Source organism: Monopterus albus, unplaced genomic scaffold (genome assembly GCF_001952655.1).
Source record: "Monopterus albus unplaced genomic scaffold, M_albus_1.0 scaffold152.1, whole genome shotgun sequence".
In the NCBI taxonomy this organism is placed as follows: domain Eukaryota; kingdom Metazoa; phylum Chordata; class Actinopteri; order Synbranchiformes; family Synbranchidae; genus Monopterus; species Monopterus albus.
The window spans coordinates 134,694-158,735 of NW_018128032.1; the positions used below are offsets into that span (position 1 = coordinate 134,694).

Below are 24,042 nucleotides of genomic sequence, written 5' to 3' on the forward strand. Positions count from 1 at the left end.
TCCATGTGACACTTTCATTAATATCCCTAGTGCTTTTAAATGATTTATTGAACTGCAGTATATAACACCACAGTCTGCATGCTATCTTTAAATTTCTTTCTTTCTTTCTTTCTTTAAACCAGGTGGCCTGGAACTTGTTTCGTGTTTCATGTGGATAAAACTGGCTTTAAGAAAGCCAAAATTACACATATTCATATTGTAACTGCACATAAATCCTAAATGTGAATGGGATGAGTGGCTTTGCTTGTTGGAAGCAGGCAACATGGGTCTGATCAGGGGAGACAGATTGCAAACTGGAGGAAAGATAAAGGAGGAAACCAAATGGGAAAAGCAAATTGCTGACAGAAACAATTTCTGCTTTAAATGAATTAAAAAGAAAAAAAGGCAAGAAAAGGGGATACAGCATGCCTTTTACTTTGTCTGAAGAAGCTATAAAACCTTAAAAGCAGCAATAAACAGACTCAGACAGCAACAGTAGACATAAGAAGATATAGATTTTAATATCTTTATAAACATTTTTGTACTGTTGTTCTCTGATGATAACTTACTGAACAACTGAATTATGGCAAAAAAGGAGAGGGTGAACAGGTATACAGTAGAACAAGAAAGAGGGAGGTGAGGAATTGTGCATTAACAAATAAAGGGTTTAAAAGTATAACATGAAAAATACGTAATTAAACAAATCACCAGAAAATCAAAACTTGAAAAGCTCCTTCTCACAGAAGGAGCAGAAAACCCTGTTATCATCATCGATGTCACTGATATTGTTTTTGTCATATTAATACAGTAAATGATTAAGATCAGCACTGCAAGAAGTCCTCTAGTCTTCATTGTTACTGGTACATGTCACATCATTGATACAACAACATCTTATCAGTTGATTCAGGGGAGGCACAAATGCTCCAGAAGAACAGCAAGATGCCCACTACTTGTCCGTCTTTCAGTCCGGGATCCATTACATCCCCTTGATGCTTCAGATGTGATCGTCTTGGTCTTGGATTCCCATGTCCACGGACAATCACATCAGTTTATTAAGAGGCGTAATTCTCTCTGAACGCCCCCTGTTTTGCCTCGCTCCATTCCAGGTTATTAAAAAAATCTTTTATTGATCACATGAGTCATTTAAGGTATACACACTTTTTTTTTTTTTGTATTCCTTTGAAGTTAAGTCATTATGAAAAAAATGTGTTCCTCAGATTCTCAGTGAGGGAGGTATGCCCTCACCACAAAGGGATTAGTTCAGCGCAACCTCACCAGGAAACTGAGAAAGTCTCGTCTGACCCTTGACCTCCCTGGCCCTGCAACAGGGATCTGTCTTTAGGTCCGTTTTGTGTCTTAGAAAAATGAAATGAACAACATCAGACACAAGATATAGACAAACACTTCAATATTCACAGCTTGACCTCCCAGAGACACACACTCTTATCCAAGCAAATGAAAATAGCGCACGGCAGTCCTCGTCATCTTTTAGCAGCTCGAAATTCAGTTGCACAGGAAAGAGGTGGTATGAATGAAGCTGGAGACAGAGCTGTGTGTGGAAATGTAATCCCAATGAGAAAATAGGCAGAAAATTGGTACACTACCTGAAAAATTCCAGCGTTATGCAGAGTATAGTTGTTACAATATGTTACAGCTTTATCCAGTGTGCTCTGTTTATGGCCTGAAAACATCTGTGGCTGTAGATTTCCATTTCGTGGTACGAATGGCACATTCCTAGGTCTGATATGGACTGACGGTTTATTGCCACATTTACACTTACCTAATTGTTATGCCCTGTTTTTAGCAAAGGATGCAACAAAAAAACACATCTAGCAGAAAGGATGAGAACTAGATAGCACTGACACTTGAGGCCTTACATGTCCATTGGCGTTTCATTTGTACCTTCTTGATAACAATTTACAAACTGTAAACTGAAAATTAAAGCTTGTCCATCTCAGAGTTAACCAACTAACAGGTTTTACCTTGCCAGCTGTGCCATCTCTGCCACTGTTGCTGTCTTTTCCCCAAATGTAGTTAAAAAACCTATATATGATACCAAAACATATGACGATGAAATCATTCTGGCTTATGTGGCAGTGCAAGCTTGGTCTGAATTCATCTTTAATTATTCCCAGTGCCTCCAAACTTTGTCCTGTGAGCCTCTCTGTTGTAGATGTTTGATGCTTTGATGCCTGTTTCAGCCCGAACAGCAAAGCTCCCAACACAACATTTACACAGATAATCATACTCGCACACACATATATAAAAAAGACACACAGGCCTTGTACAATGCAGGAGCAAGAGAGGATCTGAGGGATGTGTTTTTTGTGATTAGCATTTGACAATCCCTCTGAAGGTCAACAGAGAATGTAGTCGATATTTGTTGTTATCAAGGCCACAAAGAGGGCGTAGCGATGTAGTAAAGACTGGGACGAGATTGCCCTATTGTTGGCTTGCTGAACCCCACTAGGGGGGCGAACAGTGGTCCGGGGAGTGCACTTGTGCTTCCTCCGTGTGACGGTGCCATCTGGGGATGTGTGGTCATGTTTTCCCCCATCTGTGAAATCTGGGGAGGAATCCTCCTTGTCTGTCATGACCTCCTTTGAGTGGTGAACTTCGTTGTGACCCTTACCCTTGCTCACCCTGTTACGAGGCTTTGTGCAGTTCCGAGAATGACCAGGCCTCGAGGGGTGCACTATATGGGTCTGCCCTCCAGAGCCCACCACTACACCGCGATTCATTGACGGATTCACTGTGCCAGATAAATTATTAGTCTGGGCTCTGGACTCAGAGTTAGGAACAATTGGTGAACAGTTGGGGAAATCCTCCTTGCGCATTGCCTTGAGGTCTTTCCCAACCATATCAGGTGGTGCATGGCAACCCACTGAAGATGTTGAACCTCGGAAGCGTTTCAACCATTCCCACAGCGACAGGGCCTTGCAATCACATGACCAGGGGTTATCGTTCAGGCGCAGGTATTCCAGGGCAGGTAGTGTGTCCAAGCACTGTCCAGACAGCTGTATCAGGGAGTTGTTGAACAAGTAGAGGGTGGTGAGATGTTTCAGATCATGGAAGGCCAGGCGGTCAACCCATTCAATCTGGTTTTGGTGCAGAAGTAGTCGGTCCAAAGCTCGAAGGCCTCTGAAGGTGTTCTGGTTAAGGCTCCACAGACGATTTCCATGCAGGAACAGGTGGCTCAGGTTGTGGAGGTCCATGAATGTGTCATCCTGCAGGAACCTCAGATGGTTATCCTGAGGGGATACAGAGAACATGCAATCATAAGATTACAGGTTATGTGATGTTTTCAATTCAACATTATTGTGCTGTCTTAATGTAACCTTAACTTCTGTCTACATGTCATGAATACATTTTGTGAATCAGCATACTACTACCCACATAAACAAATCAAATATTCAATCAAAAATCATCTGTACAAATTCAAAGTTTTTGGTGAATAACTGCTCCGGGTTATGTCTGAAATGAGCCAGAAACACTACAAAGGGTACCTGCAAGTACAGATACTGTAGGTTTCTGAGGCCTTGGAAGATGTTATTAGGAAGTGAACTGAGTCCACAACGGTACAAGTGTAGTGCATTGAGTCGACTCAGCCCGCGAAAGGTGTCTTCGGCCAAGGAGCGCAGGTGGCGGTTGTCTCCCAGATCCAGCTCCTCCAGCAGTGCGAAGCCATGGAAGGTGGAGGGCTCAATGTATGTGATGTTGTTGGAATAGATCCAGAGAGTGACTGTGTTGGTGCTGAAGTGGCCCCGGAGCAAGCGATGGATCTTATTGTTCTGTAGGAAGATGCGCTCCCTGTCAGGAGGAATGCCTTCAGGGACTGTCAGGAAGTTGTGGGCTTGGCAGGAGACTGTGCTGGGTGCAGTGTAGCAGATGCAGTGACGAGGGCAGGACCAGGAAAATTCGAGCCCACAGAGAACCAGCAGGAACTCCAGTCCACAGCCTGCAGTGAGCACACACGTGGTTAACAGAGAGAAAGAGTATGGTTGACAGACATAAATCACACACATACATGCACATAAAGAAGGACAAGGACAAGGACAAAACAGACAATCAGCTAAGTGCAATTCATTTTGACTTGAAATATAGGCTTAGTGCCTTATTGTCTAGTTCAGGGATTTTCAACTAATTGTAAGCTTGGGACTACCATTCTGACTAAGAAGTAACCTGTTGTGGGGTAAATAGACTGGATGAACATTATTTTAATCCAGAAAGTCACCTTGATTGTCTAATTGTTATATATTCGCATGAATGTGATTATTCACAAACAATAATCAATACATTGAAGTATGTTTTAAAATTAATTTGAAAAAATTGTGAAACTACATTATTGAATGTGTGGTCATGGACCACCTGCAATGCCTTCAGAAACCACCGGGGGGCCACAGACCACTGGTTGAAAACTCCCGGTCTAGTTCCAAAACTTTAAAAACATCAACAACCGCATTTGCCACTCTGAGGCTGTATTTGAGCTACATGCTAATGTCGGCATGCTGCCATGCTCACGGTGACAATGCTAACATGCTTATTTTACACAGGCGCAGCATAATGTTTAGCATGTTAGCATGACAACATTTCTACAGCTGAGGCTAATGGAAAAAAATGTCAAAAATGTTGCCTGTTGGTAGTGTTAGAGGAAATGTCAGTGGATCACCAAAGTCATCAGAATTTATTGTCCAGGGATTTTAGATAGCTATAGTCATTTTAATGTCAGACTATCTGGTTACGATATTTCACTCTGAAACCCAAATGCCAACACTACAACCATGCGTGTTCAGTCTGGACCAAAGAGGTGGACAAACTAACAGGTCAACATTGCCATTTCCAGAGCCATGCCATTACTGTGGCTACTGAAGTCAGACAACAAAGGTCAGAAAGCAACACTAAGCAGAACCCACAGTGGCTTGTATTGCAATTTGAAAATGAATTCCTCATCTGACTTTGTGCCAGTCACATCATACTGTAGGTCCATTTTCAGTTTTGTTTCCCTCAGATCAGTTCAACTCACAGCTACACCTTCTCTGCCACAGTTTACAGCCCAAATCCACTGAGTGTGTTTAGGTTCACAGCGAGGAACCTATTGAAGTTAGCAAACAATAACACCTGCTCTAGTGAGTCACAAGACATCTCAGTGAAGTGGACTGGATCCCTGGTGCAACACTAATTCAACACATATGCAGCTATTTCAGAAATTACCCTTTCCAATATTCTGCCACCACAGGGAGATGCTCTATTAAGAGTCCGCTCCCTTCCCTGGGAACACTGGCACTACTTAGCATCAAGCAGAAGCTGTGATCAACCCATGTGTGTTGCTAAATGGGGTGTGGAATGCTTATTTACACTTGTAGTAAGTTACTCTGAGGCATTTTGTGATTGGTGACATGATTCCCCAGATCCTTGGGATGGGAGATGTATGACTTGTCCACAGTCTCATCTAAAATGAGTACAACTCACTACCCATCATGAAAGTGCCATCTGACAACCCGTGGCTGTCTTCTACTCAATTTATTATTCACCACAGAGCAGAAGCCTGATTCACTGCCTCTAATCGATATGCCTCTCTTGCCTTTTAACTCACCCTGTAAACCAGGGTCTTTTATGCTGGAAATACAGGAGCTGCAGAATTACTCTTCATCAAGACACAAGCATATTTATCTGAATGTATTTTCTCACCAAACTGGCTAAGCTGTGACATTCAGCGTCTGACTCCATTGACCTTTAACAGTAATTCTCAGTGTCTAGTTGCAGAGCAGCAGCACGAAGCAGCGCGTCACCTGAACAGGAGTGTGCTCTCTCAGGCACGGATCTAATCCTATTTGTTAAGCCTTGCCACTGCGCAACAATGGAAATGCACGCATCCTCCTGAAGCAGAAATGTGCCCACTAAATGAAGTGATTTTTCACAGTTCAACACTGTCCAAAGGTTGAATGTGAGTGTGTTCACGTGTGCTGTGGTGGAGACCATGACATGGCACGTAGCTGTTTTTAACTCAGTTTTTCTCTCTGCCCTCCACTCTCATGAAGCTGTATCAAGCATGGCACCTACTGACTGAGTAGATAGGTGAAACTGTTTTGCATTACCTTTTGGGAAATGAATGTTTTCTTTATTTATCAGACAGATAAGCAGTACAAGACACAATAACACTTCCAGCTGCTCTTTGAGGAACATTTGCATTAAGCAGCTGTCACCCAGTACTTGAGATGCACATTTCCAGTCATTTAATTTGGTATTGATTCACATTTTATTAGACTGTTGACCCTCACAGAACACACAAAATAAAACAAATCTTGCTTTATTTTGTGTGTTCTGAGATGAAATGATACAAATTTCAGTCACCTGCCTCAGCTGGAATTCATCCAACGGGTTTCATTATTGATAATACTGATCTCCTCTCGCCCCAGTCATTATATTTTTGGAGGCCTTAAACTCTTTCCATTAACACTTTACTTCATGCATGTCTTCAAAAGAATTAGGAACCAGTTTTATAATGGAAAATAATGTGAGCAAGAGACAGACAGTGATAAGAGTGATACACAGGGAAAAGGAGGGAATGAGAATGTAGATGCTGCCGAGATAGTGAGACGGTTTGAGTCAAAAATCCCCTAATCGTGTTGGACACAGAGGGATGCACTTCCTCTCCTTTCACTTGCCTCAGTTTGTCAGGACAAAGTAATAGATTCTTTCTCCTGCTTAATCTATTCCTCCAACATGGCTGTTTTACTGTTCTGTCTGATATTTCTGTTGACCGAAAAAAAAAACTAAGAAAAACATGGCAGATATGGGGTGTAATACATTTCTTTTTCCTTTTCTATAAACAAAATATTTTAACTTTACCCATGTTGAGGCTTTAGAAGATGCATACATATGATATAGGTGCTCTTTATATGCTGAGAGTATCTCATACACCTCCCTCTGCTGAGTGATGAGCGAGAGGCAGACAGACTTTGCCTTGGTTTCAGCCACACTGAGGACATGTGCTCTCTTTTGCAGCTGGTATAACATGCCACTCCCACAGGAGACGGTAATAGCGTCCAGCTCACTGAGCTCAGCAATTCATATATTGTATTTACCCCACCAAACACTATTTTAAATACAGCTGGTAAAATGAACACACTCACACAATGTCACAGAAACATCATGAGGTTTGCTGTTTGCACATACTGTGTGTATAAACTCTATGGACAAAGTAAGACATGCATTCTCAGAGAATTTACACATCCATCAGCTTGAATGAGGCAGATCATGTTCATCTGACAAGTAGAAAAGCCTGAATGAGGCTTGTTTGCCTAGCTTTGAGTGGGGAGAAACTAATGTGTGTCAAAGCTGCATTGTACACACACACAATGAGCCATTCAAATCAAATTGTATTATAAGAATAGCTTTGGACAGTAGGGAGCATATCTATGCCCATAGTGCCTATTGGAATTTGTCAGAATAAAAAAGAGGCTCTGAAAGAGAGACAGTGTATTGCTGGAAAGAGAAAGGCGCAAGAGTCCGGGTTGTTTATTAACACACTCGTCGTAAGTCTTTCACCTTGGAGTCTGTCCCCATGAGCTTCCCATCACCTCCTTCTTCCTGCCTGTTGGTTACTGATGACATATGTTACTAAAGGTCTTCACAGGGAGAATCACATTTGACTCGGTGGATCCATCATCACCAAGTTCCCAAGTTTTTCTTTTGGGGAAATGGATAAATAACTGAATAAAACAGAATGGTGTGTATCTCCTGACAGACAACGAGAAGTGACTGTGTAGAATATCAATGAAACCAGGTTCACATGAGATTTGCACTCATGAATAACACATCTCTGCTAATAGGAGGGAAATGGTACGCCTGTAGAACCGCATGACTCTGCCCATCATTAGACTGGACAAACTCAATTTCCTGTGTCTCTCCAAAGACCCTGATAAGCACCTTTGCTATTGGCTGGTTCTAAATGACATTTTGACATACACCACACTCAAAAGGTGTTTACAGTCATGTCTGTGCACACGGTGGTTAATAATGGCAATGTATTATATTAAACTGAAATTAAATGGGTTCATTCTTCTGAGAACCATGGCTAGCAAAATGTGTCCAGTGTTACTTTTGCTCTCTGGGGCTAAATGAGGTTTACCTGTATGATATATGGTAAATACTCTGTAATATTATATCCTGTAATATTCTAGTATATTTGATGGGGTGTAACACAATGCTACTACCCATATCTGTATGTCTTTATGTTACAAACATATCCGTATTCCTTTCTTAATCTTTATTAATCCTATAAGCATGAAAAAAAAGTCTAAAATGAGATGAAAACGGCTGGAATAACACTTAAAACTTGGATTTTGTGTATACTACAGTATATTCGGAAGTTTTTATTTTATTTTAGTTAGTCCCCAACATTTTCTTTTTAAATTAGTTTTTATCAGCCTTGACCACAACAATATATTGAATGTAACATTCTGACAATAATGGTAAATAATTGTGAATTTGTAGTATATTAGCAAGGTTGGAATGAAGCACACATGCGAGTTCATCACCTTGAACACACCATCCCCACTGTCAAACATGGTGGTGGCAGCATCCTGGTTTGGGCCTGCTTTTCTTCAGCAGGGACAGGGAAGATGGTTAAAATTGATGGGAAGATGGATGGAGCCAAATACAGGACCATTCTGGAAGGAAACCTGATGGTGTCTGCAAAAGACCTGAGACTGGGACGGAGATTTGTCTTCCAACAAGACAATGATCCAAAACATAAAGCAAAATCTACATTGGAATGGTTCACAAATAAACATATCCAGGTGTTAGAATGGCCAAGTCAAAGTCCAGACCTGAATCCAATCGAGAATCTGTGGGAAGAACTGAAAACTGCTGTTCACAAATGCTCTCCATCCAACCTCACTGAGCTCGAGCTGTTTTGCAAGGCGGAATGGGCAAAAATTTCAGTCTCTTGATGTGCAAAACTGATAGAGACATACCCCAAGTGACTTACAGCTGTAATCGCAGCAAAAGGTGGCGCTACAAAGTATTAACTTAAGGGGGCTGAATAATTTTGCACGGCCAATTTTTCAGTTTTTTATTTGTTAAAAACGTTTGAAATATCCAATAAATTTCGTTCCACTTCATGATTGTGTCCCACTTGTTGTTGATTCTTCACAAAAAATTACAGTTTTATATCTTTATGTTTGAAGCCTGAAATGTGGCAAAAGGTCGCAAAGTTCAAGGGGGCCGAATACTTTCGCAAGGCACTGTATGTAAATGATCACTTTATATATGTTTATGCATACATGTGTTGATTAGATTAACTTGAAATTGCTTTAAGAAATAGTCTTTTGATCTGTTTTTGATTATCAATAGAAATCTGGCTTTGAAAGGTTTGTAGTAACCCGCTGTCAAGACAAACAAAGCCTGTCAAAATTATTGCAGCACAAGCCACTCTTCCACCACTGATCCATACTCAGTGTTCAATATGTTCTCAACACACACAGTCTCCAGGTTCAGATTTAGTTAGTACATAATACTGTACTGCAATATGAAATTCTAATGTAGCCCCTCCATGCTACACACACACAAAATGTATAAAATATATTCTGTTCAATATTTTAAATTAGAATAGCACAGCACAAGTAGACCAACCTCAGAGAGTGCAAACCTCCACCAAGGCAGCTCACTGTCCCCATAATACCATTCCACCTAAAAACTATGTTCCCATAATAGTTTGACCCTCATAATATGATTCCTTGGCTATGAAAACCTGCTGCTGCCAATTGGAAGCACACTGATATCAGTATTAGTTTGAAAGTTATTCATGAAAAATTCTATTTAAGTAATGGCAATTTTCTTCAGGATATAGCTCTGTTGACACCCTACTTAGTCAGCAGAGTTTCAGCTCAAATTTGATCCTAGTTGCAAGCCTGTAACATCATTCGTTGTCTCACAAACCCTATGAATTTTAATACTCTTTATCAGCACATCCAGAATATTACTTGGACTCAGATCAGACGTTGGTGGGTGGTAGATCTTATGTGGATGCTATTGAGCCATTTTTGTCCAAACACTGTGGGCACCATGTATAGAGTTAGAGGCCACAATATAGAAACTGGTCCTGTGTCTTGCAATGATGAATATTTTTCTATTTAATTCCTGGATTCAAATGATGATCAGCACCAAAAAATGAAATCCAAATCCATTCATAACACTTTGATTTATGCTGTGAACAAACAACAAACAAATGCTGGTAAAAACAATAAAGGTGGCTCTGGAAGTATGCATCAGCAGTAGTGGTGCATTTTGAGATGTTTGAGAAGTTTCTGTGAATATTTTGGTCCATTTTAATCTCATCTGAATTTGTTGTTTGTTGCTGCAAATTTACACTAACTGACCATCTGATACTCATAAGTCTGAATTTTCTAGGAGTGTTCCTTGATATGTTTGCATCTACTTTATACTGTTGACCTGTAGCATATTGTTTACTTCATGAGTCTTCTTGAACTGATGAGCCACAATGCATAATGGTTCCCTCACACATTTGCCTGCTTGAAGCCATTAGCTGAGACTGTTGGAAACTCTGTATTTGTTGTTGTACTTGCTTTTTCCTTTTGCTACAGAGTGAGGACATTGTTAGAAAGTGAGGACGTTTTGGCTGGTCCTCACTTTCTGAAACAACTTTTTGAGGGTTAAGATTTGGTTTTAAGGTACAAGCTAGAATTATGTTTAGGTTAGGGTTGGGGTTAAGAGTTACAGATAGGCATTTAGTTTTGTTGGTTAAGCGTAGGGTAAGGGGGTGGGGAATGCATTATACTAATGAGTGTCCTCACAAAGATAGAAGTACAAGTGTGTGTGTGTACATGGAGCACCAAACTCTCACCTGCTATGAATAATTGATCAGTGAATCTAGGGCGCATGAGGTTTGTATGCAAAGGGGCTGCTGCTGCAGGAGGAAGGTGCCTTACAGTTTGTTTTAACAGAAACATGTAAGGGATGCCAGGTGAAGTGGAAACTGCCAGCTCTCAGTGCAGTCTATACTGGCCTGATGGTTCCAAAGCAGCTCTCTAAATCAATAAGTTAAAAGTTTTGAATCTCATATAGTGTAGCCAGAATGTTGTGTCCGTGTCTCCCATATCTACACAACGTGATGCAATTTTAAACAGCAGTTTCGAGTAGTTAAACCAGGATTGAGACTGAGAACAATGTGGTCTGTGATATGAACACAAATGTGACAGAGGATGAAACGGTTTTACCAGAGGATTCTGACATAGGGAAAAACCCACACAATTTACTCCTTATATTTCCAGATGATAACCATGCAGCAACACAACAAAAGTTTAGGAGCTAAGACAAATTGAATATTAGTCTGGTAAATAATGTAAAATTAGGAAATGCAGTAAACTGCTCTCAGGTCTTCATCACAAGGGTTGCATGGTTTCAGGTGACAGGTTATCAGAGTTGAAGGGCACCAAGGTTGAGACAAATTGTAGGGCACATCAGTATTATGTACTGTATAATAGTTCATTATATTTGTGTGTTGTTGTATGAATCCAAAAAAGGGAGAGAAAACTCTTCTTTACTTTTGGCTGTAGCCCTGCAGTAGCTATTCTGCTCTGATTTATTTCTGTATAGTGTGTTAATTTAGTAACTCCATGGGGACATTTTGCTTTTTTGTTTGGCCCCTTCCACAGAAACATCAAAACACATGTTCAGTAAAAGAGCAGCAGCCCTGGAGCCGGTAATGATTCAGTGCCCTGCTCAGATTCTTCATGAGGCAGATACTCACTGACCCAAGGCCTGTGTTCAGGTCCTCTGGGTCATAGAGTAACTACAGTACCAATGCCCGAGACATGTTTCAGTACTCTCATCTTCACCTCTTCTTCCCTTTACTTATCAGCTGAGTAGAACAGTTATTATTTTCAAAAGTATAAACTCATTTCTGAACAAGAAGTTTCTCTGCTTTTCTCTCCTTCTGTCTGCTCGCTGTCGCACAGCATCTCCGCGACTCAGCTGTCACTCTGACAGAGACACACAGTGAGTGACGGCACCGCACTCTGACACTGACATACTGAAGCAAGACGCGACAACTGGACAAGCCAGGCAGACTGACAACGGTCTAGCCTGTTGCTGAAAGTTATAAACTGAACTCCAAACTCTGAGTAACAGATGGAAACTCAGACATCAAGCATGTCAAACAAGATGATGGCCTTAAATGTGCTTGCTCCAACTATAATAAGACAACTTAATTAGCAGTTCTGCATTATTTGATCAACATGGTTCATTTAATCAAAGTTAAAGTATGTTGTCATCATGAGAATGATTTGCCTTGGGTTTTAGTGGCACTAGCTTGTGAGATGAACAGAACCCTAAAGACCTATATCTTGTTTATTGTGGAGCAGACAGAGCTCAAAAGCATACACCTTTGAGAGCAACAGACCATCAGACATGAGAGATAATTATTAGCCACCCCACCAAAGGGAACTGTGTTATAAATGGTTTCTATCACTTTAATGGAACTACAGTATATGGACTATATATGGATACATGTTGGATGATTTATATGGGTTTGGCAGAACCATTAGTTCAGTTTGGACAGTGCAGAGCAATACCGCCACAGGGAGTGCAATATATTTGAATCATTTGGTTTTGTGCTGTCATGATGAATTTATGTAGTTGGCGGCTGATAGTGTTTTCCCCAACAGGCGTGATTTGGTTAGCATGTCTCTGTACATTTGCGTGAGGATGGTGTGTGTATAATGTATGTATGCATGTGTGTGTGTGTGTGTGTGTGTGTGCATTTGCATCCGTGCCTTTGCCTAGACACCGTATGGCATCTATCAGTGTTCAACAGAATGCTGTGAAGTTGTGAGCAGTATAAGACCAGAAGGGACAGATGCAACTCCAAATGTAAGAAAGTGAAATTAGCAGCTACCAGACATCCATTAAGTCTGTTAATTAAAATGTAGGTATTAACATCTGTGGATAGTTCAGCCATCAGCCATCCACCTCTCTGCCTCGGCTTCTTCAAATTCAGTCTCTGAAATAAATGAGCTTTATTCACTCTCCACAAATCTTTCTCTTCATTCTGTACATGCTGTATATGCCAATGTGCTAGTTGTTTGGAGTTATTTTAGGCTCAGGACAATGCTGCCACTGACTTCATCTCTGCTTGCTCTTCTGGTTTGCTTACTTGCTTTTATATACAGTATACATCAAAACTGCGTACCTTTTGTGCAATATCATTAAAACACTGATGATGACAATTCAAACTTTTACCATCTTAAAATAACTGTAATGTTTTTATGTTGTATTGTAGGGTATATGATCTTTTATATAATCAAAAACAAACAGGTCAGTTTACCTTCCCCTCTGAGTTCCAGTTAAGGCTAATTGCATGACCAATGTTATAAATGAACCTATGAACACATCTTTGAGAGTTTTGGCCTGCATTGTGTCTAATGCTAAATTAAGACAATATGAAACTGTCTGAACAAGAAAAAGATAAATTCTTCTTCTTCTTCATGAAGATGGCAAAGGAAACCATATCATCAACAGCCCAATGAACGTTTCTGAAACACAGCTACAGCAGTAGTTAGAAGGTATAAGGAGAACCATACTACCGGTGACAGAAGGCTCAGTAGTCACCCTCGAAAAATGACAACACTGCACTGAAAAACAGAAATGTAAAGTGCTTCTGACTGATCAGACCATGTGAAAAAGAAAAAGAAGAAGGAAACCATTGCTCACAAAATGGAGCAAACCTGCAAAATTAAACTTTGTCAAAGGACATAAGACGAAGCCAGATCAATATTACTTGGATTTTCTTTGGCCAGATGAGATTAAAGTAAGTTTGTTTGGATCACAGGGGTTCCAGGATGTTTGGCGTAAACATAACCAGGACACAGTGACTGTATATTGCCAGCCATGAAAGATGGAGGTGGGAGTTGTGCTGATATAGGGTTGTATGAGTGTGAAAGATGTTCCGTCAGGGAGATGACATTTAACACTATGAAGGCAAGCTTGAATTCCGACATACTGAATGATAAAGTGACTCCCAGAAGCTTGGAGAAGAGCAGGTTTCCTCAAAACACTTTGTTTTTTAAAAAATAAATAAGACTTTAAAGAACAAAGATGAAAATTATGACCTGGCCAAGTGTGTCCCCTGACTTGAACCCAATAAAGTACCACTGGAGAAGACAGAGCAACAATAACCCTAAAACCAAGAGCAGCTGTAAAGAATCATCTGTGAAGAATGGCAGAACATCTCTGCAGATTTCTACAACACTGGTACCATCCATGTCCAGGAGGATCCAATCGCTCATCAAAAAACAAAGCAAATCAAGTTATGTGGACAGTATTTTGTAATTATTTAACATTTAAGTGGTATTTGTGAGACTCACTTTGGTCGTGTACTGTGTGATTGTGTTTTGAAAAGCACCATAACCAATGAGACCCTCAGCTCTCTGTAACTGCAGCTGTCTGCACTGTTCAGCCGAGAGAGACCTCTGTCAGTTTTCTACACTGCTTCTCTATCTGCAGCTCATCACCACATCTTATTTACTTTCTTCTTCTATTCTCTAATTGTTTTTTATCATAATCTAAAGAGATTTAATGGCAGGGCCGCCTGATTGACAGGCACTGCTGCTCACAATATCAAACACCTATAAAATAACACATAATATCAGTAATGTTGGACATACACTGGTTTGACATGACTGTGAACCGACTGGAAACACATTTTGAATGTGGTGTGTGTGGTTCATGCCAGGGCTCCAGTTCTCTTCGCCATCCTTCTACCTCGCCTGGGATGAACTCAGAAACGTGAGGCAGCTTGGTTGCTTGAAGTGAAGTCAAACCAACAGAAGAATGGTCAAATCATAACTCAAGTGCAGGAAGTGGTGACACCGTTGAAGAGTGTTGACAGTGTACAGCTTCACAGCACATACTGTTCCCACACACGGCACAAATCAAAGGAATCAAACATGGAACAGAACAACTCATTGCACTGTAAATCAATAGCACAGGCCCCGCTGGTCTGAAGAGCAGCCTGTGCACCTTTCAACATTTCTACAATATCCAACAGCATTTTCATGAAAACTCTTCTTCATGAGATAAACTGAGATAAAGACCCAATGAATCTATCAATTATAAGACAGGGTAGAGAAAAAGAAATGCATCTACATAAGAACAATATTACAGCAAAGTGATATATTTCTGAAATATTTCTATTCCGCTGCATTTCCCCAAGATCTCAGCATTGTCATTGTTCTCTCTCATTTTCCTTCCATTCACTATACAGTAGTTCTAGTAGTCAGGCAACATTATGAGGCAATATTGCCTGCACTGGGGCTGGAAAATGGCAAATCTGTAACATTCTGCAGTCAAAAAAAACCAGACAGAAGTGACGCTGGGCACAGCTGGTGCCAGGATTGTTTATGTGTGAGTTTGCTGACAGTTAGAAGTGGTTTTATCAAGTCCACAAAGACCTTCTTTGAAAATTGTTATAAGAAGCAGTTTGAAGTATTTGTTTTGTGCCATTACTGCTGTGATGGGAAGATGGATGGAGCCAAATACAGGACCATTCTGGAAGGAAACCTGATGGAGTCTGCAAAAGACCTGAGACTGGGACGGAGATTTGTCTTCCAACAAGACAATGATCCAAAACATAAGGCAAAATCTACAATGGAATGGTTCACAAATAAACATATCCAGGTGTTAGAATGGCCAAGTCAAAGTCCAGACCTCAATCCAATCGAGAATCTTTGGAAAGAACTGAAAACTGCTGTTCACAAATGCTCTCCATCCAACCTCACTGAGCTCGAGCTGTTTTGCAAGGAGGAATGGGCAAATATTTCAGTCTCTCGATGTGCAAAACTGATAGAGACATACCCCAAGTGACTTACAGCTGTAATCGCAGCAAAAGGTGGCGCTACAAAGTATTAACTTAAGGGGGCTGAATAATTTTGCACGGCCAATTTTTCAGTTTTTTATTTGTTAAAAAAGTTTGACATATCCAATAAATTTCGTTCCACTTCATGATTGTGTCCCACTTGTTGTTGATTCTTCACAACAAATTACAGTTTTATATCTTTATGTTTGAAGCCTGAAATGTGGCAAAAGGTCGCAAAGTTCAAGGGGGCCGAATACTTTTGCAAGGCACTGTATGTGTCTCTAGCACAGTGACCTGCAATTTTAGCCAGACTTTGCATTTAAAGCAGTGGACTGAGAAAGCCTTGTCAGACTGTGGATAAAATTTGATGGAGTATCTGCTTGTGTTTTCACAGAGAAGGCTGGGGGAGTGAGGAGAAACCAGCACAATAGAAAAGAGCAAAAGAAAACGAAAGGAAGACCTTGATCTTAAGAGAGTAATCCCTTTTCATTAAGTGTATTTTTTCAGACCCTGAGAGCTTCACTACTGATCCTGGTGTAATGACAATTCATTAATGTGCCGGACCCCTTCAGGGCTTATCACCTTCAAGGCCTCCAACACTTTCTCCTAACAACATGCTCAGAAATTACTGTAAGTTATTGTCACAGCGACAGGGGAAAAACACAACTGTACGGTCAATTCTCATCTAATCAGATTGAGGTCTGTTCTACTCCTGATTGGATTCTAGCTTGGTCTTTCCATCTTTTTATTCCCATTGTTTTGTCTTCATTCAGTTGTCTTTGGTTTTGTATAGTCTCGTTCTAGCCGAGGATGATAACTTATCATTTCATTTGCCCAATTCTCTGCAGTGTATTAGAGTTGCCCTTGAATCATAGTTGTGTCTGTTTAGCAAATGCACACGTATCTGTGCCTGTTTATTGAGTCTACCCTCCTGAGAAATTTACCAGCCTACATTGTGAAATATCTTCAGTTCAAAGTCTAAACAGCAGTAGTCCACGACTGTTGCATTTTAATAAATGGATGTAGTTAACGTCACTCTTACTTATTCAGTTTACTGTTCCTCTTCACGATGTCACTGCCATTATTTAGGCCTTTCCTCCCTCGTGCCATGTCCTCCTTACTGTTTAATTGACTCTGTTGTTGCTTCCCACCAAAGTACAAAGCAGGAGGCTTCACTGGATAAAACACAGCCACTGTCTAGTTGTGATTAAAGAAACCCTGGTCTGGCTGTTAGAGATACTATAGCAGCTTATGGGATTTAGTGAGTCACTGAAAACTCACAACACCAAACCAAAGATTCACTTCAAAGTTTTCCATCGCCAAAACCTTAAAAAACATACAACCCAAAAATGAATGTCTCGCTCTTATTGCTTGTGTTTTATCCATAAAGTGGAAGGTAAGGATCATGTTAAACCCCTTGGTATTTTTTCACGAGACATTCCGATGTTTTATCATGTGGTGAGGACTGCTGATTTTGCTACAGCACTTCCATTTGAAGTTTCTATTTTGCTTTCCTCCTCGCCATTGTAAACCTGAATCCTCTGGAGGCAAACCACACAAACTACTCAACTTTGTGAGTGCTTTCCCCGCCCGCTCAGCTGCTTGTCTGCATGCAACTACTACTCTCGAGTGAGTGCTCCCAGTCCTCTCTCTCCTTATAGAGCCAAGTGGCTTGCTGCAGACGTTCCACAGATAAGTTGTTTATTTTTCCCCCTCCACAGTGATGGCCTCAGACTAATTTTGTTGCTTGTAAATGACTTGGTCCCATGAACTTTTTCGACTGATGACCAAAAAGAGAGCCTTCCAATGAGCACTGCACTCATAAACAGCAATATTCAGACAAGCATCAGCAACAGAAGATGTTAGACTCCTTCTCAGTTCATAAGGCTGAAATGTGATTCCCTTCAGCCACTCTCCCCACCAGCCTTACCCGTAGATGGATAACAAGAAGTAAAGTCAAGGACAGAGAAAGTGAACCAGCAATGCTGTGTTTACACAAGAAGCTGTAAGTATGAAGAGAGATGAGAGAAAGGGAGACGATATTAGATGGTATTAGACATAAAGAAAGAGAATAAGTGTAGCAGACATGTAGGAAGATGTGGGAAGAGAGGAAAGGAAAACAATGAATGCTCAGCTGAATTAAAGCAAAAACGATGAATGCTCAGCTGAATTAAAGCAAGTTTCACCTTAATTAGAATCAAAAAAGACCTGGAAACCTTTTAACGGTTTAACTCTTATGTGGTATTCACTTTTTAGACCCATTATTTGTATTTGCCTGGTCATTGTCAATCACTACAGAAATAAGAATGTTTTGCATATTTTTGCTATACATTAGTAACAAACTTAATAGAAAAAGAGTAATATCATAATAACATACACAAGACTGTATAACAATTAAATGGCTAAACCTGCCTGTAACAAAATGATCCCTCTGTTCTGGAGCTTTCCAAGAGGAGAAGAGCCACCCAGCCTGATGGCATTAATAAATAAATAAATAAATAAATAAATAAAAGAATGAACACCTCAGGTCAAACACCAGATGTTGTTTTTCACAAAAATGAGCTAAGGACATGGAGTCAGATAATGAAGCAATGGTTCTTTTAGTAAAACTGATAAACTGGCCAATTTGACTTGAAGACCACTTTGGGTTACAGCCCACCAAAACTCTGTGTTGTCAAGAGGAGAAACGTCCCATCAGCCAGTTGGGCATGAGCCTCAGCTCCTCTAAGAGTAGCACAGCTCTCACACAATCTGAAACATCTTCATTATTGGGTACTGTCCATTATTGGACAGATAACACCTACTGGCAGCTTATGTGGGGTCTGTGAATGACAAGGAACTGGGAGAGAGAAACTGAGTGAGTGACCACAGCCTGGCTGCTGACACTGGTGGACAGAGACAAACCTGGCACCTCAGAGAAAACAGACTGGTAACAGCATAACAGGAATAGTGCAACACTTTCTGATACACTGCATGTAGATAATGTAATTATCTAATGTTGAGGAGCAGGACCTGGCCTGAACTACACCACTTCTGTTTTCACACTGTTTAACCCATTCAACCCTCAGTACTCCCACTTTCGCTTTCAATTACCCACCCATCCCCAAAACTGTGAAGTGCACAAACATTCTCTATCCTTATACTTCCATTCATACTTAGTGAGGGCAGGTCCCTGCTAGAGAAAACCTATTTAAAGCCACATTCTCTGAATCCAAAACAATTTCAGTATTTACCTTTGGGGTAGTGGACTGGCATCTCCACAGAAGCAGCAGCGCAAGTGTGTCAGAACAAGCCACAGCCAGAGGGAAAGCCGGCATAACACATGAAACAGTATCTCCTTCAAAACTCATTCTCCTCTTTTCTTTTTACCATTGTTCTGACAACTGACATTATATTGCATCTTATCATATCATATACAGTGCTGTATATGCTCTTATTTGTTTTTTAAATGATTCATTTTTCAGTAATTCCTTTTTCTTTTTGAGGGCCATTTTTGAGACTAGATACATCCCGTACACAATAAATAAGTACAAAATGTAGTAATATAAGTAGTGGGTTGTAAATGTAATATAAAGTGATATTCAAGTTCAAACATCTTAAGAACAAGGACATGTAAAAGACACGCATACATGAGAAAAAAAACTGATACAAATCTGAGTAAAAACAATGTTTGTTTCTTAGTAGTAGTAATATGAAAAGCTTTTGTTGTCTTTTTGTTAGATTCTATATCATAATACTTCCAAAAACACAACTTAACCTAATAACCATGTGGCCAAGCCAGCAAAGCAAATATGAGATAGGAAGAGATGAAAGATAAAATGAATCCACCCAAATTCAAAATACTGAAGATTACTCTTTTAGTTTCTGTGCGCAGTGCAGGACTCCTTCACACCAGACTGACCGAGGCTCATAAAGCATGCCTGCCTTGCATATCTCCTATCTCCCCACTGGGGCTATTATCTTCACACCTCTGTGCCCTCACCACCACAAACATTACCTCTTCACCATGTCACTATCTCCCACCCACTATTCTGCGCTGCCCTCAGGCAGCATTGTTGGTAGAGTTGTTTCAGAGGTTAAACGGGGACCCAGTCAACCATCGGAAGCTATAATGGCAAAAGCCCAAACTCAAACATACCAAGTTTGCCAAAGTGATTCTTTCAGTTGAGCTCATCCTGTTGACAAAATAACAAACTTGATGCGTGTGCAGCACTTTAAAAAAGGGTAAAATGTACTTTGTTAAGGGCAAACAGTCAAAATCATTAATAATACAATAAAAAATGTCCTGACATTGATCAAATGGAAGGCTAAGCAATGCAATAGTCTTTTAAAACAAAATCATTGTACCTAAATGCCAAAATAGGTCTTCAAAAATGTTTTTTTTTTCTTGTGCCACACTATGTTCAATATGGTTAAGGTCACGTCATGTTTAGGCAACTAAATCCACTTCTTTAAATTATTAGGCCGGTGAAAATTTCTATTCTTAATATCAACAAATCCCATGAAAAGATGAAAACTGTCAGTTCTATTAATCAACAGCTGGTGAAGGCTACAGAAACGACAAAATAACATTGGTCTTCTGTGATAAAGTCTGTATTTTGTCAACCCATCCAAGCAGCCTAACCTCCTTCTGGATGTCGTCCTTATGGAACATCACCAGACTTTCTCTTTTGCTCCGACCACTAGAGGGCTTTGTAGCTTGACCATAAAAATGCCAATTTGCTGAAAACACTGGTGCTGTCTCTACATGAGCTGCTTGCACAAACAGCCTGTGGGGTCATTTTTTATAGGAAGACAGTCTTAGATTAGCCGCTCTGTTGCACTGTGTTCGTTCATTATCATGGCCACTGTAATTTCTACATTTCTTATTGTAATAAATACTCACTAGAGCAGCAAATATGATTTAATCCACATCTGAAAATAGTGTAAACAAATTCAGTTTGTACAGTGCCCAGCTGTTTAAGGAGTTGACCGAACCTTTGAAAATAGTAAAACTATGCTGCTGCTGTTTCCCATTTGTAAAGGTTTATGTCTCCAGCGATGAATGGGCCTGGGACTGAGTGTCACACTCAGATCATATGAGTTAATATGGACTGACACCTTGTGGAGACTCTCTTCCCCTAAAAAAGTGACACTATAGGTCAAACTTTATGTGCAAGCAGCTTATTACTGTACTACCCATGGATACATTTTATTGTTAGGTGACCTCTAGCAGTCAAGTAATTAGGACAGAAGAAAACGATGAATGCTCAGCTGAATTAAAGCAAGTTTCACCTTAATTAGAATCAAAAAAGACCTGGAAACCTTTTAACGGTTTAACTCTTATGTGGTATTCACTTTTTAGACCCATTATTTGTATTTGCCTGGTCATTGTCAATCACTACAGAAATAAGAATGTTTTGCATATTTTTGCTATACATTAGTAACAAACTTAATAGAAAAAGAGTAATATCATAATAACATACACAAGACTGTATAACAATTAAATGGCTAAACCTGCCTGTAACAAAATGATCCCTCTGTTCTGGAGCTTTCCAAGAGGAGAAGAGCCACCCAGCCTGATGGCATTAATAAATAAATAAATAAATAAATAAATAAAAGAATGAACACCTCAGGTCAAACACCAGATGTTGTTTTTCACAAAAATGAGCTAAGGACATGGAGTCAGATAATGAAGCAATGGTTCTTTTAGTAAAACTGATAAACTGGCCAATTTGACTTGAAGACCACTTTGGGTTACAGCCCACCAAAACTCTGTGTTGTCAAGAGGAGAAACGTCCCATCAGCCAGTTGGGCATGAGCCTCAGCTCCTCTAAGAGTAGCACAGCTCTCACACAATCTGAAACATCTTCATTATTGGGTACTGTCCATTATTGGACAGATAACACCTACTGGCAGCTTATGTGGGGTCTGTGAATGACAAGGAACTGGGAGAGAGAAACTGAGTGAGTGACCACAGCCTGGCTGCTGACACTGGTGGACAGAGACAAACCTGGCACCTCAGAGAAAACAGACTGGTAACAGCATAACAGGAATAGTGCAACACTTTCTGATACACTGCATGTAGATAATGTAATTATCTAATGTTGAGGAGCAGGACCTGGCCTGAACTACACCACTTCTGTTTTCACACTGTTTAACCCATTCAACCCTCAGTACTCCCACTTTCGCTTTCAATTACCCACCCATCCCCAAAACTGTGAAGTGCACAAACATTCTCTATCCTTATACTTCCATTCATACTTAGTGAGGGCAGGTCCCTGCTAGAGAAAACCTATTTAAAGCCAAATTCTCTGAATCCAAAACAATTTCAGTATTTACCTTTGGGGTAGTGGACTGGCATCTCCACAGAAGCAGCAGCGCAAGTGTGTCAGAACAAGCCACAGCCAGAGGGAAAGCCGGCATAACACATGAAACAGTATCTCCTTCAAAACTCATTCTCCTCTTTTCTTTTTACCATTGTTCTGACAACTGACATTATATTGCATCTTATCATATCATATACAGTGCTGTATATGCTCTTATTTGTTTTTTAAATGATTCATTTTTCAGTAATTCCTTTTTCTTTTTGAGGGCCATTTTTGAGACTAGATACATCCCGTACACAATATATAAGTACAAAATGTAGTAATATAAGTAGTGGGTTGTAAATGTAACATAAAGTGATATTCAAGTTCAAACATCTTAAGAACAAGGACATGTAAAAGACACGCATACATGAGAAAAAAAGCTGATACAAATCTGAGTAAAAACAATGTTTGTTTCTTAGTAGTAGTAATATGAAAAGCTTTTGTTGTCTTTTTGTTAGATTCTATATCATAATACTTCCAAAAACACAACTTAACCTAATAACCATGTGGCCAAGCCAGCAAAGCAAATATGAGATAGGAAGAGATGAAAGATAAAATGAATCCACCCAAATTCAAAATACTGAAGATTACTCTTTTAGTTTCTGTGCGCAGTGCAGGACTCCTTCACACCAGACTGACCGAGGCTCATAAAGCATGCCTGCCTTGCATATCTCCTATCTCCCCACTGGGGCTATTATCTTCACACCTCTGTGCCCTCACCACCACAAACATTACCTCTTCACCATGTCACTATCTCCCACCCACTATTCTGCGCTGCCCTCAGGCAGCATTGTTGGTAGAGTTGTTTCAGAGGTTAAACGGGGACCCAGTCAACCATCGGAAGCTATAATGGCAAAAGCCCAAACTCAAACATACCAAGTTTGCCAAAGTGATTCTTTCAGTTGAGCTCATCCTGTTGACAAAATAACAAACTTGATGCGTGTGCAGCACTTTAAAAAAGGGTAAAATGTACTTTGTTAAGGGCAAACAGTCAAAATCATTAATAATACAATAAAAAATGTCCTGACATTGATCAAATGGAAGGCTAAGCAATGCAATAGTCTTTTAAAACAAAATCATTGTACCTAAATGCCAAAATAGGTCTTCAAAAATGTTTTTTTTTTCTTGTGCCACACTATGTTCAATATGGTTAAGGTCACGTCATGTTTAGGCAACTAAATCCACTTCTTTAAATTATTAGGCCGGTGAAAATTTCTATTCTTAATATCAACAAATCCCATGAAAAGATGAAAACTGTCAGTTCTATTAATCAACAGCTGGTGAAGGTTACAGAAACGACAAAATAACATTGGTCTTCTGTGATAAAGTCTGTATTTTGTCAACCCATCCAAGCAGCCTAACCTCCTTCTGGATGTCGTCCTTATGGAACATCACCAGACTTTCTCTTTTGCTCCGACCACTAGAGGGCTTTGTAGCTTGACCATAAAAATGCCAATTTGCTGAAAACACTGGTGCTGTCTCTACATGAGCTGCTTGCACAAACAGCCTGTGGGGTCATTTTTTATAGGAAGACAGTCTTAGATTAGCCGCTCTGTTGCACTGTGTTCGTTCATTATCATGGCCACTGTAATTTCTACATTTCTTATTGTAATAAATACTCACTAGAGCAGCAAATATGATTTAATCCACATCTGAAAATAGTGTAAACAAATTCAGTTTGTACAGTGCCCAGCTGTTTAAGGAGTTGACCGAACCTTTGAAAATAGTAAAACTATGCTGCTGCTGTTTCCCATTTGTAAAGGTTTATGTCTCCAGCGATGAATGGGCCTGGGACTGAGTGTCACACTCAGATCATATGAGTTAATATGGACTGAC

At 40.1% G+C, this 24,042-nt stretch overlaps 1 protein-coding gene across 1 annotated transcript in view; it reads right to left on the bottom strand.

Moving 5' to 3' along the window:
- Window positions 1-1,145: 1,145 nt before the first annotated feature.
- Window positions 1,146-24,042, bottom strand: part of rtn4rl1b (reticulon 4 receptor-like 1b) — a 141,455-nt gene continuing 118,558 nt past the window's right edge. Inside the window, exons 2-3 of the mRNA XM_020614822.1 lie at window positions 3,486-3,937; window positions 1,146-3,230 (exon numbers count right to left, since the gene is read on the bottom strand). Coding sequence (XP_020470478.1) covers window positions 2,337-3,230; window positions 3,486-3,937 — 1,346 coding nt within the window. The 3' untranslated portion in view covers window positions 1,146-2,336. The remainder of the gene's footprint in view (window positions 3,231-3,485; window positions 3,938-24,042) is intronic.